The sequence below is a fragment of the Theropithecus gelada genome, chromosome 16, assembly GCF_003255815.1.
Source record: "Theropithecus gelada isolate Dixy chromosome 16, Tgel_1.0, whole genome shotgun sequence".
NCBI lineage: Eukaryota > Metazoa > Chordata > Mammalia > Primates > Cercopithecidae > Theropithecus > Theropithecus gelada.
The window spans coordinates 13,841,068-13,858,543 of NC_037684.1; the positions used below are offsets into that span (position 1 = coordinate 13,841,068).

The 17,476-nt window shown below is 45.3% G+C and overlaps 1 protein-coding gene across 3 annotated transcripts in view; it reads left to right on the forward strand.

The window, feature by feature from the left end:
- TUBD1 (tubulin delta 1) overlaps nt 1-17,476 on the forward strand; it is a 34,704-nt gene that overhangs the window by 7,276 nt on the left and 9,952 nt on the right. Inside the window, exons 4-7 of one of the 3 annotated variants that reach the window (XM_025362048.1) lie at nt 1,811-2,027; nt 4,908-5,139; nt 8,632-8,796; nt 16,613-16,753. In XM_025362048.1, the coding sequence (XP_025217833.1) occupies nt 1,811-2,027; nt 4,908-5,139; nt 8,632-8,796; nt 16,613-16,753 (755 nt within the window). The remainder of the gene's footprint in view (nt 1-1,810; nt 2,028-4,907; nt 5,140-8,631; nt 8,797-16,612; nt 16,754-17,476) is intronic. The other 2 variants (XM_025362049.1, XM_025362050.1) reach the window with 2 other exon arrangements.

Here is a 17,476-nt window from a genome sequence, read left to right on the forward strand (position 1 = left end):
TGGGAAACTAAGGCAGGAGAATCACTTGAACCCAAGTGGCAGAGTTTTCAGTGAGCAGAGATCATGCCACAGCACTCCAGCCTGGCCAACAGGGCAAGACTGCATCTCAATAAAAAAAAATTAGCCAGGGATGGTTGCATGCGCTTGTAGTTCTAGTTACTTAGGAGGCTGAGATGGGAGAATTTTTTGAGCCTGAGAGGTCAAGGCAAGGCTGCAGTAAGCTGTGATTGTGTCACTGCACTTCACATTTCACTCCAGGCTGGGTGATGGAAAAAGACCCTAACTCAAAAAGGAGAAAAGAGGTGGGGTGAGGGGTGCCAGGCGCCATGGCTGATACCTGTAATCCCAACATTTTGGGAGGCTGAGGCAGGCAGATCACTTCAGGTCAGGAGTTTGAAACCAGCCTGGCCAACATGGTGAAACCCTGTCTGTACTAAAAATACAAAAATTAGCCGGGTGTGGTGGCGCTCGCCTGTAATCCCAGCTACTCAGGAGACTGAGGTGGGAGGATCACTTGAACCTGGGAGGCAGAGGTTGCAGTGAGCCGAAATGGTGCCACTGCACCCCAGCCTGGGCGACAGAGTGAGACTCCATCTCAAAAAACACAAAAACAAAATAAAAAAGGAGAAAAGGAATACCCTTAGCCTACAAAAGAGAACTTTTGGAGGAAGATTAAAAGAAGTTGCTCACTGGGCACAGTGGCTCATGCCTGTAATTGCAGCACTTTGGGAGACTGAGGCAGGAGAATTGCCTAAGGCCAGGAGTTCACAACCAGCCTGGGCAGCATAGTAAGACCCTGATTTTTTTTGTTTTTTGTTTTTTTTTAAAAAGTTGCTAATGGGTACAAAAATACAGTTAGATAGAAGCAATACACTCTAGAATTCAATAATACAGTAAGGAAATTATAGTTGATAATTTATTGTATATATCAAAATAGTAAAAGTAGCCAGGCGCAGTGGCTCACACCTGTAATCTTAGCACTTTGGGAGGTTGAGGCAGGCTGATCACCTGAGTTCAGGAGTTTGAGACCAGCCTGGCCAACATGGTGAAACCCCGTCTCTACTAAAACTACAAAAATTATTATTTTTCTTTTGGTGTGGTTCGGGCACCTGTAATCCCAGCTATTCGGGAGGCTGAGACAGGAGAATCTCTTGAACCCAGGAGTGGGAGTGAGCCAAGATCGTGCCATTGTACGCCAGCCCCAGTGACAAGAGTGAAACTCTGTCTCAGAAAAAAAAAAATAGCTAAAAGAGAAGAATTGTAATGTTCCCAACACATAGAAAAGATAAATGTTTGAGGTGATAGATATCCCATTTACCCTTATTTGATCATTACACGTGTGTACACATACCCAAATATCACATGTACCCCCAAAATAAGTACAACTATGAAAACCCCAAATATTAAAGTATCTGATTAAAACCTCAAAAATAAAGAGAACTTTCTATACTCTGTAAATTCCCTCTGCTAGCAGTCCTGTTCACCTGTTAACCCATTTATGCCAGAGGTTGCAATTTTTTAAATTTTTGCATGAGTGAAAAATCAGACTTTAGTAATGGCCTTGAGCAATAGGTTATAAATAACTCCCACATGCTTAGCGTTCCAATAATGGAACACTAGGCATAAGTGGGTTAAATATTTTCAACTTATGTATTTAAAATTTTGTCAATCAGGATACCTGTACCTTTCATGATAGTTCTTCACTTCCATAGTTTTGAAAAAAACCTCTCTATTCTGCATCTGTCTCTGCATCACATATCTGTGGTTAAATTGAAAAGTGTTTGTGTTTGTTTCTTTTGCCATTGCATAGTTACTCTGTTCATGGACCCAGGCATGAAGAATCTATAATGAACCTAATCCGGAAGGAAGTGGAGAAATGTGACTCTTTCAGTGGTTTTTTCATCATAATGAGTATGGCTGGGGGCACAGGATCAGGAATAGGAGCTTTTGTTACACAGAATTTACAAGATCAGTACTCAAACTCATTGAAAATGAATCAGATTATTTGGCCTTATGGAACTGGTGAGGTATGGACATGTTAATTGAAAAGTTAATGTTTTATGTTCTTTGCAATAGAAATAAATGTGGGTAAAAGATTGCTCTCACCCTTTCATTGGAAATGTTAAGTTACGGCTTCCAGAATGGTTATATAATATGGTACTTTCATGAGTACCATATTATATGTGGTATATATGTATCTTCTCTTAAACTTTTCCAAACAGATGAAGTATCCTTGTTTTTAAAAATTTCAGAGAGGCCGGGCGTAGTGGCTCACGCCTGTAATCCCAGCACTTTGGGAGGCCAAGGCGGGCAGATCAGGAAGTCAAGAGATTGAGACCATCCTGGCCAACATGGTGAAACCCTGTCTCTGCTAAAAATACAAAACTTAGCTGGCCATGGTGGCACAGGCCTGTAGTCTCAGCTACTTTGGAGGTTGAGACAGGAGATTCGCTTGAACCTGGGAGGCAGAGGCTATAGTGAGCCGAGATCGTGCTATTGCACTCCAGCCTGACAACAGAATGAGACTCCATCTCAAAAAAAAATTTTTTTTAGAGAATGGCTGGACACAGTGGTTCACACCTGTAATCCCAGCACTTTGGGAGGCCAAGGTGGGTGGATCACCTGAGGTCAGGAGTTTGAAATCACTCTGGCCAACATGGAGAAACACCATCTCTACTAGAAGTACAATAATTAGCTGGCTGTGGTGGCACACACCTGTAGTCCCAGGTACTCGGAGGCTGAGGCAGGAGAATCTCTTGAACCCGGGAGGCAGAGGTTCCAGTGAGCCGAGATCACGCCACTACACTCCAGCCTGAGTGACAAGAGCAAGACTTCTTAAAAAAAAATTTTTTTGGCCGGGCGCAGTGGCTCACGCCTGTAACCCCAGCACTTTGGGAGGCCGAGGTGGGCGGATCATGAGGTCAGGAGATCGAGACCGTCTTGGCTAACATGGTGAAAACCCGTCTCTACTAAAAATACAAAAAATTAGCCGGGCGTGGTGCAGGCGCCTGTAGTCCCAGCTACTTGGGAGGCTGAGGCAGGAGAATGGCGTGAACCTGGGAGGCGGAGCTTGCAGTGAGCCGAGATCGCCCCACTGCACTCCAGCCTGGGCGACAGAGCAAGACTCTGTCTCAAAAAAAAAAAAAAAAAAAAAAAGATTCTTTTTTCAGAGAATGGCCAGGCCGAGGAGCTCATGTCTGTAATCCCAGCACTTTGGGAGGCTAAGGTGGGCAGATCATTTGAGGTCAGGAGTTCGAGACCAGCCTGGCCAACATGGCGAAACCCCGTCTCTACTACAAATACAAAACTTAGCCAGGCATTTTGGCTCCTGCCTATTGTCCCAGCTACTCGAGAGGCTGAGGCAGGAGAATCGCTTGAACCTGTGAAGCGGAGGTTGCATTGAGCCAAAATCATGTCACTGCACTCCAGCCTGGGCAACAGAGCAAGACTTTGTCTCAAATAAAAAGTCAGAGAAGGTGATTGTGCTGCTCCTCTCAGGAACTGATTCCTGAGAATGTCTCTCTTATTCCAGTATATAAAGCAGACACCTTGACCTCATGTTGGGATTCATGGTGCCATTGCCACCTTCAAGTAATTTTTATTTCTTCACATTGGGAGAAAATGTCTTTTTTTTTTTGAAACAGAGTTTTGCTCTTGTTGCCCAGGCTGGAGTGCAGTAGCGCGATCTCGGCTCACCGCAACCTCCGCCTCCCCAGTTCAAGCGATTCTCCTGCATCAGCCTCCCGAGTAGCTGGGATTACAGGTGCCCGCCACCACACCCAGCTAATTTTGTCTTTTTAGTAGAGACGAGGGTTTTCAATGTTGGTCAGGCTGGTCTCGAACTCTCGACGTCAGGTGATCCACCCACCTCAGCCTCCCAAAGTGCTGGGATTACAGGTGTGAGCCACTGCGCCTGGCTTGAAAATTTCTATATAAGCCAATTTCCTGTTGATCAACCTAGTTGAAGAAACAAATCAGGCGACACAAGTCACTACAAGAAATGAAGTAGGGGCCGGGCGCGGTGGCTCAAGCCTGTAATCCCAGCACTTTGGGAGGCCGAGACGGGCGGATCACGAGGTCAGGAGATCGAGACCATCCTGGCTAACAGGGTGAAACCCCGTCTCTATTAAGAAATACAAAAAAAAAAAAACTAGCCGGGCGAGGTGGCGGGCGCCTGTAGTCCCAGCTACTCGGGAGGCTGAGGCCGGAGAATGGCGTGAACCCGGGAGGCGGAGCTTGCAGTGAGCTGAGATCCGGCCACTGCACTCCAGCCTGGGCGACAGAGCGAGACTCCGTCTCAAAAAAAAAAAAAAAAAAAAAAAAGAAATGAAGTAGGAAATAAGTATGAAAATAATGGCCAATTTTTGTTGTGCCCATACAAGGCCTTGTTCTAAGTGTTTAACTTGCATTGTGTCATTAATCCTTACAGTTCTAGGAAGCCATTAGAAATGAGGAAACTGGCTGGGCACAGTGGCTCATGCCTATAATCCCAGCACTTTAGGAGGACAAGGCAGATAGATCACTTGAGGCCAGGAGTTTGAGACCAGCCTGGCCAACATGGTGAAACACTGTCTTTACTAAAAACACAAAAATTAGCTGGGCATGGCGGCACAAGCCTGTAATTCCAGCTGCTCAGTGGGCTAAGACACAAGAATCTCGAACCGGGAGGCCGAGGTTGCAGTGAGCAGAGATGGTGCCACTGTACTCCAGCCTGGGTGACAGAGCGAGTCTCTGTCTCAAAAAAAAAAAGGGAAACCGAGCATAGAGAGATTAAAAAACTTGTCCAAGATCATACAGCTAGAAAGTGACAGAGCCCGGATTTGAACCCAGCCAGGATGCCTTGAGAATCTGTAATCTTAACCATTATTCTCTCCTACCTTTCTTTTTTCTGACCTTTTCCTCTCCAGGTTATTGTTCAAAACTACAACTCCATTTTGACACTTTCTCACTTGTACCGATCTTCAGACGCCCTCCTTGTTCATGAGAATGATGCCGTCCATAAGATCTGTGCAAAACTGATGAATATCAAGCAGATCTCCTTTAGTGATATCAATCAAGTCCTCGCACATCAGCTGGGAAGTGTGTTCCAGCCTACTTATTCTGCAGAAAGCTCATTTCACTACAGACGAAATCCACTAGGTATTTGTCCCTCTATATGTTAATTATAGGAAAGCCTTATGTTCTGAAAGCTTCAAAGTTTATTCTTTCTGTCTCCTCCTCTACCTGAAGATACACTTAAGTCTTGCTTATCTCAAAACCCTTTCTTCACATCTGCTTAGTTCTCTGAACTGTCTTATTGAAAAACTGAGAAGTTGCTAAAGGGCAATGGGTATCCACTGCTCTTCTTCAGGATTCTTTCTCTCTCTTTCTTTTCTTAATAGAAACCACATTGAGATATAACTCACCTAGCATGCAATTCACCCATTTAAAGTGTACAAGTCAGTGATTTTTCTTTTTTTTTTTTTTTGAGACAGAGTCTCGCTGTGTTGCCCAGGCTGGAGTGCAGTGGTGCAATCTTGACTCACTGCAACCTCCGCCTCCTGGGTTCAAGCAATTTTCCTATCTTAGCCTCCTGAGTAGCTGGGACTACACTACAGGCACATGCTACCATGCCCAACTGATTTTTGTAGTTTTAGTAGAGACAGAGTTTCACCATATTGGCCAGGCTGGTCTCGAATTCCTGATCTCAAATAATCCGCCCGTCTCGGCCTCCCAAAGTGCTAGGATTACAGGCGTGAGCCACTGCACCCAGCCCTAGCCTTTTCCTAAGTACGGCAGCCAGACTGAACTCTGGCTTTGCAGTTTTTAAAAGCGTAAGTCAGATCCTGTTGCTTCCCTTTTCAGAACCTTCCTGAGGTTTCCCGTCTCATCCAGAGTTGTCAATGTGGGCGTCACCATAGTGTGTGGAGATTGGGAATTCAAAGAGGTCTGGGTCTGCCATGTGGCATGACTTTCCATAGTTGTGCTCTGACAGAAGGTGAGGAGTGGGGTTGGCCCAAGACTGGGATTTTGCCAGAAAGAGGAAGACTGATTGAAAGGCAGGCACTCCATGGATTAAGGTCTCAAGGAGGTTTAAGAATGGTTAAGGTGGCCAGGCGGGGTGGCTCACGCCTGTATCCCAACACGTTGGGAGGCTGAGGTGGGTGGATCACCTGAGGTCAGAAGTTTGAGACCAGCCTGGCCAATATGTTGAAACCCTGGCTCTACAAAACATACAAAAATTAGCCAGGTGTGGTGGCGGGTGCCTATAATGCCAGCTACTCAGAAGACTGAGGCAGGAGAATCTCTTGAACCCGGGAGGCAGAGGTTGCAGTCAGCTGAGATTGCACCACTGTACTCCAGCCTGGGCGACAGAGCAAGACTCTGTTTAAAAAAAAAACACACACACACACAATGGTTAAGGTAAGAGTAGCTGAACAAGAAAGCTGGAAGGGAGAGCAGATTGCAACAATTAATAATTCATGCATTGGCTGGGCACCATGGCTCACTTCTGTAATCCCAGTGCTTTAGGAGGCCAGGGTGGGAAGATCACTTGAGGCCAGGAGTTCGAAGCCAGCCTGGGCAGTGTAGCAAGACCTTATCTCTACTAAGAATTTAAAAAGTGGCCGGGTATGGTGGCTCATGCCTGTAATCCCAAAACTTTGGGAGGCCAAGACGGGCAGATCACCTGAGGTTGGGAGTCAAAAATAAAAAATTAGCTGAGTGTAGTGGCACATGCCTGTAATCCCAGCTACTTGGGAGGCTGAGGCAGGAGAATTGCTTGAACCTGGGAGGGGGAGGTTGCAGTGAGCCGAGATCACGCCACTGCACTCCAGCCTGAGCAGTAAGAGCGAAACTCCGTTCCCCCAACAAAAAAAAAAAAACAGGCATTGTGGTGCGCACCTGTAACCTCAGCTACTAGGGAAGCTGAGATGGGGCTGTCACTTAAGCCCAGGAGTTCGAGGTTGCAGAGCTTTGATTGTGCCACTGCACTCCAGTCTGGACAACAGAACAAAACACTGTCTAAAAAGAAAAAAAAAGAATTCATGCCATAGTGCTCAGGAATTATTTTCTGACTACTGTATATTTACTTGTGCTATGCAGTAGAATTCAACTGTAGGTATTTTACAGAAAAGAATTCTACATTTAGAGGACATTCCATTCGCACAAGCCCACCTGTGTAGCATCTTATAGATGTTTGTGTCAAAATTTGTTCTTTCTTTAGGATGTATATTATGAGTTTGTACTCAATGGTATAAAGTTTGTTTCATATTATGGTAATATATTTTTCCCTATCCTCAAGGTATTTTCTATAAATATATGAGACAGCTGTGAATGTAAAGGAAATTAGCCTTTCTCCTTAATTCTATTTCATCGTAAATACAAGTTTCTAAAGATAGGCACATTCCTGTCTTAAGGAATATCTAATCTCGTCTTCTTTCCAAATAGAGTTTCATGTTAACTTTTGGTTTTTTTTGAGACAGAGTCTCGCTTTGTCCCCCAGCCTGGAGCGCAATGCACTGCAGCCTTCGCCTCCCAGGTTCAAGCGATTCTCCTGCTTCAGCCTCCCGAGTAGCTGGGATTATAGGTGCCCGCCACGATGCCTGGCTAATTTTCATATTTTTAGTAGAAACGGTGTTTCACCATGTCGGCCAGGCTGCCCTTAAACTCCTGACCTCATGATCTGCCCACCTCAGCCTCCAAAAGTGCTGGGATTACAGGCGTGAGCCACCACACCTGGCTCATATTAACTTTCATATTAACAGGTTTTGATTATCACCTAACCAGATACAATATGTAAAAATCTTGAGCCAGGCGCGGTGGCACACGTCTGTAATCCCAGCACTTTGGGAGGCCGAGGCGGGTGGATCACCTGAGGTCAGGAGTTCAAGAACAGCCCAGCCAACATGATGAAACCCTGTCTCTACTAAAAAAAAAAAAAAAAAAAAAAAAAAAATCTAGTAATATTCCTAAAAGAATATTTAGTGGGGTGGGTGCAGTGGCTCACATCTGTAATCCCGGCACTTTGGGAGGCCGAGGCAAGTGGATCACGAGATCAGGGGATCGAGACCATTCTGGCCACTATGGTGAAACCCCATCTCTACTAAAGTACAAAAAATTAGCTGGGCGTGGTGGCGGGTGCCTGTAGTCCCAGCTACTCAGGAGGCTGAGGCAGGAGAATGGCGTGAACCCAGGAGGCGGAGGTTGCAGTGAGCTGAGATCACGCCACTGCACTCCAGCCTGGCGACAGAATAAGACTCCGTCTCAAAAAAAAGAAAGAATAGAACAATATTTAGTGAACATAGAATGACAGGAAAAGCGTATCAATTCTCATGTTTACTTTGTTTTCCTGGAGTTTACCTAAATATTTCATTCACATTTACAGCTATTCAGCTTCTAAATTGTAGTTTGCTTTTTGGCAAAGTGTATTTTCTCGCTCATGCTCAAGTCGGTGCTAAAATGAAGCGAAGAGGTGGTGTGTAATAGACATTGTCTCTGAAATTGTATTCATATTAAAGATTAAATAATTCTGGTCTAAGAAGAGGAAAAAACATTTGGCCCAGAAAACCTTCAAATCATGGTTTTATGTAGACCATTGGCAACAATGTGGAATAAAAAAAAATTAGTTCAGATATTTTTTTTTCTTTACAGGAGACTTAATGGAGCATTTAGTTCCCCATCCTGAATTCAAGATGCTGAGTATTCGTAACGTGCCTCACATGTCTGAGAATTCATTGGCATACAGCACATTTACTTGGGCTGGCCTGCTCAAGCATTTGAGACAGATGCTCATTTCTAATGCAAAGATGGAAGAAGGTAAAGAGTAGTCCAAAATATGCAGCCCACAAACTGGAAAAAGTGTCCGTCCTGGAGTCTCTATATTGAGACTGTATACTGGCTTGGAGTAGTTGAGATAATGGACCTTTCTTCCGGCTAGGGAGACTCCGGCAGAAACTCACCAGGGCATCCTAGGAGGGTTTCTTAATCACTTCACAGTTTCATTACCAAAAGACATTTCAAATGAGTGCCAGATTTTTTTTTTTTAATCAAAGTAATGAACATAGTTTAAAAAATCAAGTAGCCAAAACTCACTTAAATATATACTTAAATCCATACATTGCACTGTATTTAAAGTATATCTTACTTTTTTTTTTTTTTTTTTTTGAGACTGAGTCTCGCTCTGTCACCCAGGCTGGAGTGCAGTGGCGCCATCTTGGCTCACTGCAACCTCCACCTCCCGGGTTCACGCCATTCTCCTGCCTCAGCCTCCCGAGTAGCTGGGACTACAGGTGTCCGCCACTGCACCCAGCTAATTTTTTATATTTTTAGTAGAGACGGGGTTTCACCATCTTAGCCAGGATGGTCTCAATCTCCTGACCTCGTGATCCTCCCATCTCAGCCTCCCGGAGTGCTGGGATTACAGGCGTGAGCCACCGCGCCTGGCCAATTATATCTCAGTTTTTTAAAAGGTCAAGTAATGGGCCAGGTATGGTGGCTCATACCTGTAATCCTAGCACTTTGGGAGGCCAAGGCAGGAGAAGCGCTTGAGCCCAGGAGTTCGAGACCAGCCTGGGCAACATGGCAAAACCCCTCTACAAGAAATATAAAAAGTTATCTGGACATGGTGACATGGGCCTGTATTCCCAGCAACTTGGGAGACTGAGGTGGGAGAATCACCTGAGCCTGGGAGGTCAAGGCTGCAGTGAGCTGTGATCACACCACTGCACTTCAGCCTGGGTGACAGTGAGACCCTTTCTCAGAAAAAAAAAAAAAAAAAAGAAAAAAGTTAAGTAATGTTTGGTATGATTTTATGACAAGGAAAACAGCAATCCTACACCTCCCCATTACACAGATGAAACTACTTTCAACGTCTTTAGCTATTTCATCTAGAATTTTCCTCCATAGTTATAAATGTTTTACTTATGTTGTTATCTCTTGCATTCCTAGTGTGAAAATTGAGAATTGGGCTGGGCATGGTAGCTAATGCCTGTAATCCCAGCACTTTGGGAGGCCGAGGTGGTGGATCACCTGAGGTCAGGAGTTCAAGACCAGCCTGGCCAACATGGTGAAACCCCTTCTCTACTAAAAATACAAAAAAAAATTAGCCAGGCATAGTGGCAGGCACCTGTAATCCCAGCTACTTAGGAAGTTGAGGCAGGAGAATTGCTTGAACCTGGGAGGCAGAGGTTGCAGTGAGCCGAGATAGTGCCACTGCATTCCAGCCTGGATGATAAGAGTGAAATTGCATCTCAAAAAAAAAAAGAAAATTGAGAATTGAATCATCTTACACTCCCTCTACACACACACATACACACATTCCCACATTCATATATATATATATATATACTGACACGTATGTGCACACTCACATACACACACTCATATTTACCTTCATCCTTTCTCCTAACATACTTGGGAGTTAGATCAGTTTTCAATGTTTGTATTACTTTTGCTGTGTAAATATTAATTCATAGTAGAGCCTTGTACTGTGTACATAGATTATATTTTTTTGTGTGTACAATTTATTTTTCCCTCCTGGAGTTGTTAATCATTGTATTTATTTGGTTGATATTCCCTGTACCTATCACCAATTTATCCTCAAACTTTTCTGTAAAAAATGAATCCCTTCTCAGATGTGGTGGCTCACTCCTGTAAGCTCAGCACTTTGGGAGGCTGAGGCAGGAGGATCGCTTGAGGCCAGGAGTTCAAAACCAGCTTGAGCAACAAAGCAAGACCCCATCTCTAAAAAAGTAATTTAAAAAAAATTAGCTGGCCCATCACGGTGGCTCACGTTTGTTATCCCAGCACTTTGGGAGGCCGAGGCTGACAAGGTCAGGAGATCAAGACCATCCTGGCTAATATGGATGTAGTAGAAACCCCACCTCTACTAAAAATACAAAAAATCAGCCAGGCATGATAGCACACACCTGTAATCCCAGCTACCCAGGAGCTGAGGCAGGAGAATCTCTTGAACCCGGGAGGCAGAGTTTGCAGTGAGCCGAGATAGCGCCCCCGCTCTCCAGCCTGGGCAACAGAGCGAGACTCTGTCTCAAAAAGAAAAAAAAAAAAATTAGCTGGGCATAGTGGTATGCACCGTCCTAGCTACTTGGGACGGTGGGGCAGGAGAATCCCTTCAACCAAGGGGTTTGAGTTTAAAATGAGCCATGATCATGCCACTGCACTCCAGTCTGGACAACAGAGCAAAACCCTGTCTCAAAAACAAAAAAAAAAAAGAACTCTTTATCAATATTTTTAAACCCATCAGGTAATCGATTACTTCCATTATCTGCTTAGAGACATCCTTCTGGAAGGCCTTTATCTTCCCATTCCATTCTGGACTGACTGCTGTCCAGGCTTGATAAGCAGCCAGCTCTGGCATCTCTGCTTGCCTCATCCTGATTTATATCTGTACCTCCTAGATTTCAAATCTGCTTTCTTGATTTATTCCCTCATATTGATGGACCATACCTTTCAGGAGCTCCCTAAGAAAGAGTACAAGGAAAGTAAAGTGTTTGAGGCTACAAATATCATTCTGGCTGGGCGCAGTGGCTCACATCTGTAATTCCAGCACTTTGGGAGGCCAAGGCAGGCGGATCATGAAGTCAGGAGATCGAGACCATCCTGGCTAACACAGTGAAACCCTGTCTCTGCTAAAAATACAAAAAAAAAATTAGCCGGGCGTGGTGGCGGGCGTCTATAGTCCCAGCTACTCAGGAGGCTAAGGCAGGAGAATCACTTGAACCTGGGAGGTGGAGGGAGGTTGCAGTGAGTCAAGATCGCGCCACTGCACTCCAGCCTTGGCGACAGAGTGAGACCCTGTCTCAAAAATAAATAAATAAAAATAAATAAATATCATCATTCTGTTCTGCCATTGCATTTGAATGATAGTTTGGCCAGGGATAGGATTCTAGGTTGGGAATCATTTTCTTTTCGCTGAGTATTTCGAAGGCATTGCTCTATCATCTTCTCACTTGCAGCGTTGCTGTTGGGAAGTCTCATGTTGTTCTGATTCCCAATCCTATTTTGTTATCTCTTGAAGCTTTTAGGATTTTCTTTTTGTCCCCAGTATTCTGAACGTACTTGACATGGGTCTTTGGTTTATCTCAATAGAAGGTAAGTTTTTATCTACTTGGTTTACTGTTGCATCTTTGGAGCCTGGAACAGTAAACACTCAGTGATTATTTGCTGAGTTAGTTGCTCTGAGCACTGAATGGACCCTTATGGACGTTGCAGACTTGTGTGGGTTTCACAGTAAGGCGATCTGCCTGGCCATTTTGTTGTTGGGCTTCCAAATACCATATTCAGCGTATCTTATCTCTCGATCAGTTGCTTCCTCATCCATCTCTTTCCTGAACGCATGATAAGCCTGGCTGCCAGCCTCTTCAGAGCTGGACGGGGAAGACATGGACTGTTAAGCTTTCCTGTGAAAGCTTCTACTTTGTGACCTGGTTTTCCAAAGATTCTCTACAGGGCTGTGCCTGGTGTCACTGAGGCCAGAGCCTCCCAGGTTTAACCTTTTCACAGCAGAAACCTCGTTCTAGGGTAGAAGAGCACGCTCCCGCTGCCGCAGGGAGTGGGGAAGGGGCTCTCACTGCCTCTCAAACAGATTTTTAGTTAATCCTCCTGTTATTTTTCCCACTTCGATTTTCTTTTTTCTTTTTTCTTTTTTTTTTTTTTTTTAGATGGAGTTGCACTCTGTCACCCAGGCTGGAGTGCAGTAGCCTCATCTTGGCTCACTGCAACCTCCACCTCCCGGGTTCAGGTGATCCTCCCACCTTAGCCTTCCAAGTAGCTGGGACTACCAGTGTACCAATGTGTACCGCCACACCTAGCTAATTTTTGTATTTTTAGTAGAGATGGGGTTTTATCATGTCAGCCAGGCTGGTCTCAAACTCCTGACCTCAAGCGATCCGCCTGCCTCAAATTCCCAAAGTGCTGGGATTACAGACGTAAGCCACCGTGCCCAGCCTTTTTTCCACTGTGAAAAGTGTCTGGTCTACTTCCAGGACCTCAACTGTGGGCAAACTTTTTAGCTTTTTCTTGTTGTGCAGTCAGTAACCAGTAGTTCATTTGCTCTCCAGCTTCCAAAATGTTGTTGCTGTTACATTCTCTCCTGTTCCCTTTTTTTCTTGTTTATGGTTATCCTTTTATTGATTAAGCAGGATCTGAGGAGAGAGTGGCAGGAAACTGACATGTTCAGTCTGTCATATGTAACTAGAAATCACTACTAGGTGTTAATAGCATACATTATACCACAGATTAAAATAAGTTAGGTTTTTATACTATGAGAGTAGATTTTCTCAACATTTATTTGTAATATCTTACGGATAAAATTATAGTGCCAGAGGTTTGGAGGTAAGCAAAAAGTTTACATGTAAAAATAGTGCTTCCTGAATTTTTTGGCCACAGTACCTGTTTTTCTAGCTATACCTGTTAATACGGTAAGGAACACAATGTTCCTTAGAGTCGTGTGAGACGTGCTGCTCTGAGCTCTCTTAGGTCAATAAACCACAGTTTGCTGAGTTCCCATGTGGAACTTTAGGGTGTCAACATTTTTTCTTTTTCCTTTTTTTTTTTTTTTTTTTTGGTGGAGGGGATGGAGTCTCGCTTTGTCACCCAGGCTGGAGTGCAGTGGCTCTCGGCTCACTACAACCTCTGCCTCCCGGTTGAAGCGATTCTTTTGCCTTAGCATCCTAAATAGTTGGGACTACAGGTGCGCACCACCATGCCCGTCTAATTTTTGTATTTTTTTAGTAGAGACGGGGTTTCACCATATTGGCCAGGCTGGTCTTAAACTGACCTCGTGATTTGCCCGCCTTGGCCTCCCAAAGTGCTGGGATTATAGGCATGAGCCACCGCGCCCGGCCGGGTGTCAACATTTTTTCACAGTTGTATAGTTTGAACATATAAATGTTTTCATACACGTGTATGAATAGTATATGAATAAATATATATATGGCATAAGCCTGGTTGAAGGATCTAGTTTTATAACTCTTCATATATTCTCTGCTCTGTGGGAAGATTTTGTGTGTTTTGTTTTTGAGACAGGTTTCACTCTCACCTAGGCTGGAGTGTAGTGGTGCAATCATAGCTCAGTGCGGCCTCAAACTCCTGGGCTCAAGTGATCCCCCGTTGCAGCTTCCTGTAGCTAGGACTACAGGTGTGTACCACCATAAGTGACTAATTTTGTTATTTATTTATTTATTTTTTTGAAATGGAGTCTCACTCTATCGCCAGGCTGGAGTGCAGTGGCACAATCTTGGCTCACTGCAACCTCCGCCTCCCGAGTTCAGACGATTCCCCTGCCTCAGCCTCCTGAATAGCTGGGACTACAGGCATGTACCACCTCGCCCAGCTAATTTTTGTATTTTTAGTAAAGACAAGGTTTCACCATGTTGGCCAGGATGGTCTCAATCTCTTGACCTCGTGATCTGCCCACCTCGGCCTTCCAAAGAGCTGGGATTACAGGCATGAGCCACCACACCCAGCCTAATTTCGTTATTTCTTTTATTTTTGGAGAGTTGGGGGTCTCACTATGTTGCCCAGGCTAGTCTTGAACCCCTGGTTTCAAGTGATCCTTTCACCTCAGCCTCTCAAAGTGCTGGGATTACAGGCATGAGCCTCCGCGCCTGGCCTCTATGTAAAGATTTACCCCATTTCTATCACCATCACTATCTGTTTCTACGTGTTCTACCTTTAGGGAGAATGTGTGATCCAGGAAGGAGCAAGGCAGAAGTTAATGACCCCCCGCCTTTTTTTCTTTTTGAGACGGAGTCTTGCTCTGTCGCGCAGGGTGGAGTGCAGTGGCACGATCTTGGCTCAGTGCAGCCTCTGCCTCCCGGGTTCAAACGATTATCCTGCCTCAGCCTCCCAAGTAGCTAAGATTACAGGTGCCTGCCACCATGCCCAGCTAAATTTTTTTTGTATTTTTAGTGGAGATGGGGTTTCACCATGTTGGCCAGGCTGGTCTTGAACTCCTCACCTCAAGTGATCCGCCTGCCTCAGCCTCCCAAAGTGCTAAGATTACAGGCGTGAGCCACCATGCCTGGCCTTGAAGTTAATGCCTTTCATGACCTAGCTTTGGAAGTTATTTCTGCAACATCCTTTTGGTTAAGGTCAACCCTCTCCAGTGTGAGAGCATACTCCCCCAGGGCTTGAATACCAGGAAGGAAGCGAAGATGATTGGGGTCATGTTGGAGGCTGACTGCTGTTCTCTGCGCTGTCCCTAAGTCATGTCCTCCCACATGCACGGTACATTCTTCCCCTCCCAAGGCCCCCAATAGTTACATACCATTAGCACATTGGTCCAAAATCTTATCCTCCAAAAGCAGCATGGATTCATACTCCTCAAGTGAGACTTCTCGCACTGTCACCCAGGCTGGAGTGCAGTGGCACGATCACGGCTCTCTGTAGCCTCGACCTCCTGGGCTTAGGCAATTCTCCCCACTCAGTTTCTCCGGTAGCTGGAACTATAGGTGCATGCCACAGATGCCAGACTAATTTTTGTATTTTTTTTTAGAAGAGGAGACCACTATTTTGTCCAGGCTGGTCTTGAACTCCTGGGCTCAAGAGATCCTCCCACCATAGCGTACCAAAGTGCTAGGATTACAGGCATGAGCCATCACACCCATCCTAAGATATCTTTTTTTTTTTTTTTTTTTTTTTTTTTGAGACGGAGTCTCGCTCTGTCACCCAGGCTGGAGTGCAGTGGCGCGATCTCGGCTCACTGCAAGCTCCGCCTCCCAGGTTCAGGCCATTCTCCTGCCTCAGCCTCCGAGTAGCTGGGACTACAGGCGCCCGCCACCTCGCCCGGCTAGTTTTTTGTATTTTTAGTAGAGACGGGGTTTCACCATGTTAGCCAGGATGGTCTCGATCTCCTGACCTCATGATCCGCCCGCCTCGGCCTCCCAAAGTGCTGGGATTACAGGCTTGAGCCACCGCGCCCGGCCTAAGATATCTTGTACTCAAAGATAGCCCTTTGAGTACAATTTTTTGCCCCAACAAACTCTAGTGGAATAGGCATAGGAGAATTGATAGACCCTCCCTTTTAGACAGGAAAAATAATGCCTATAGTCCTAGATACATGGGAGGACAAGGCGGGAGGATCATTGGAGCCCCGGAGTTTGAGGCTGCAGTGAGCTATGATCACACATGTGAATAGCCACTGCACTCCAGCCTGGGTGGCATAACGAGACCCTGTCCAAAAAAAACTAACATACACATTCCACAAGACCATTTTCCTCCTCTCGTTCAGAGCCATTTATAAAATCTCTTGCTTTTGGGCTGGGTGCAGTGGCTCACGCCTGTAATCCCAGCACTTTGGGAGGCTGAGGCAGGCGGATCATTTGAGGTCAGGAGTTCGAGACCAGCCTGGCCAACATGGTGAAACCCCGTCTCTACTAAAAATACAAAAAAAAATTAGCTGGGTGTGATGGCACACACCTTTAATCCTGTCTACCCAGCTACTGGGGGAGACTGAGGCAGGAGAATCGCTTGAACCCGGGAGATGGAGGTTGCAGTGAGCCAAGATCACGCCACTTCACTTCAGCCTAGGCAACAGAGTGAGACTCCATCTCAGAAAACTAAATAAATAAAATAAAATCTCTTGCTTTTTTTTTTTTTATTTTGGTAGGTATTGATTGGCATGTGCGGCCTCCTTTATCAGGACCTCCTTCTCTTGGTAAAATGTCTCTCAACAAGGACCTGCATTTTAACACTTCCATTGCTAACTTGGTCATTCTTCGTGGGAAAGATGTGCAAAGTGCAGATGTGGGTAAGAAATTCAGGTGAAAATTAAGATTTACATTTTGCACATGTACATGCTATATGGTACAAATGGTTTTTTAAAAGTCCCTGTATTCTTGGAGAAAGGAAAGTAATAACTATGTGTTTTAGTGGCAAAATTTGACCATGGTATCGGTTAGTGTGTGACTAGACACCAATATAGAAGTGGTTTAAACAAGATAAAAGTATAACTCCTTTAGCCGGGTGTGGTAGGACATGCATATAGTCCCAGTTACTTGGGAGGCTGAGGCAGAAGGATAGCTTGAACCTAGGAGGTCAAGGCTCCAGTGAGCCATCATTGTGGCACTGCCCTCCAGCCTAAGCAACAGAGCAAGACCCTGTCTCTATTTAAAAAAAAGAATTGTATTCTGAACATCTGGCTGCCCTGTCACCCTTACTTTCCCATCTGGCTGCCTCCTTATAGAAATGAGCAAAGAGGCCGGGCGCGGTGGCTCAAGCATGTAATCCCAGCACTTTGGGAGGCCGAGACGGGCGGATCACGAGGTCAGGAGATCGAGACCATCCTGGTTAATATGGTGAAACCCCGTCTCTACTAAAAAGTACAAAAAACTAGCCGGGCGAGGTGGCAGGCGCCTGTAGTCCCAGCTACTCGGGAGGCTGAGGCAGGAGAATGGCGTGAACCCGGGAGGCGGAGCTTGTAGTGAGCTGAGATCCGGCCACTGCACTCCAGCCTGGGCGACAGAGCGAAACT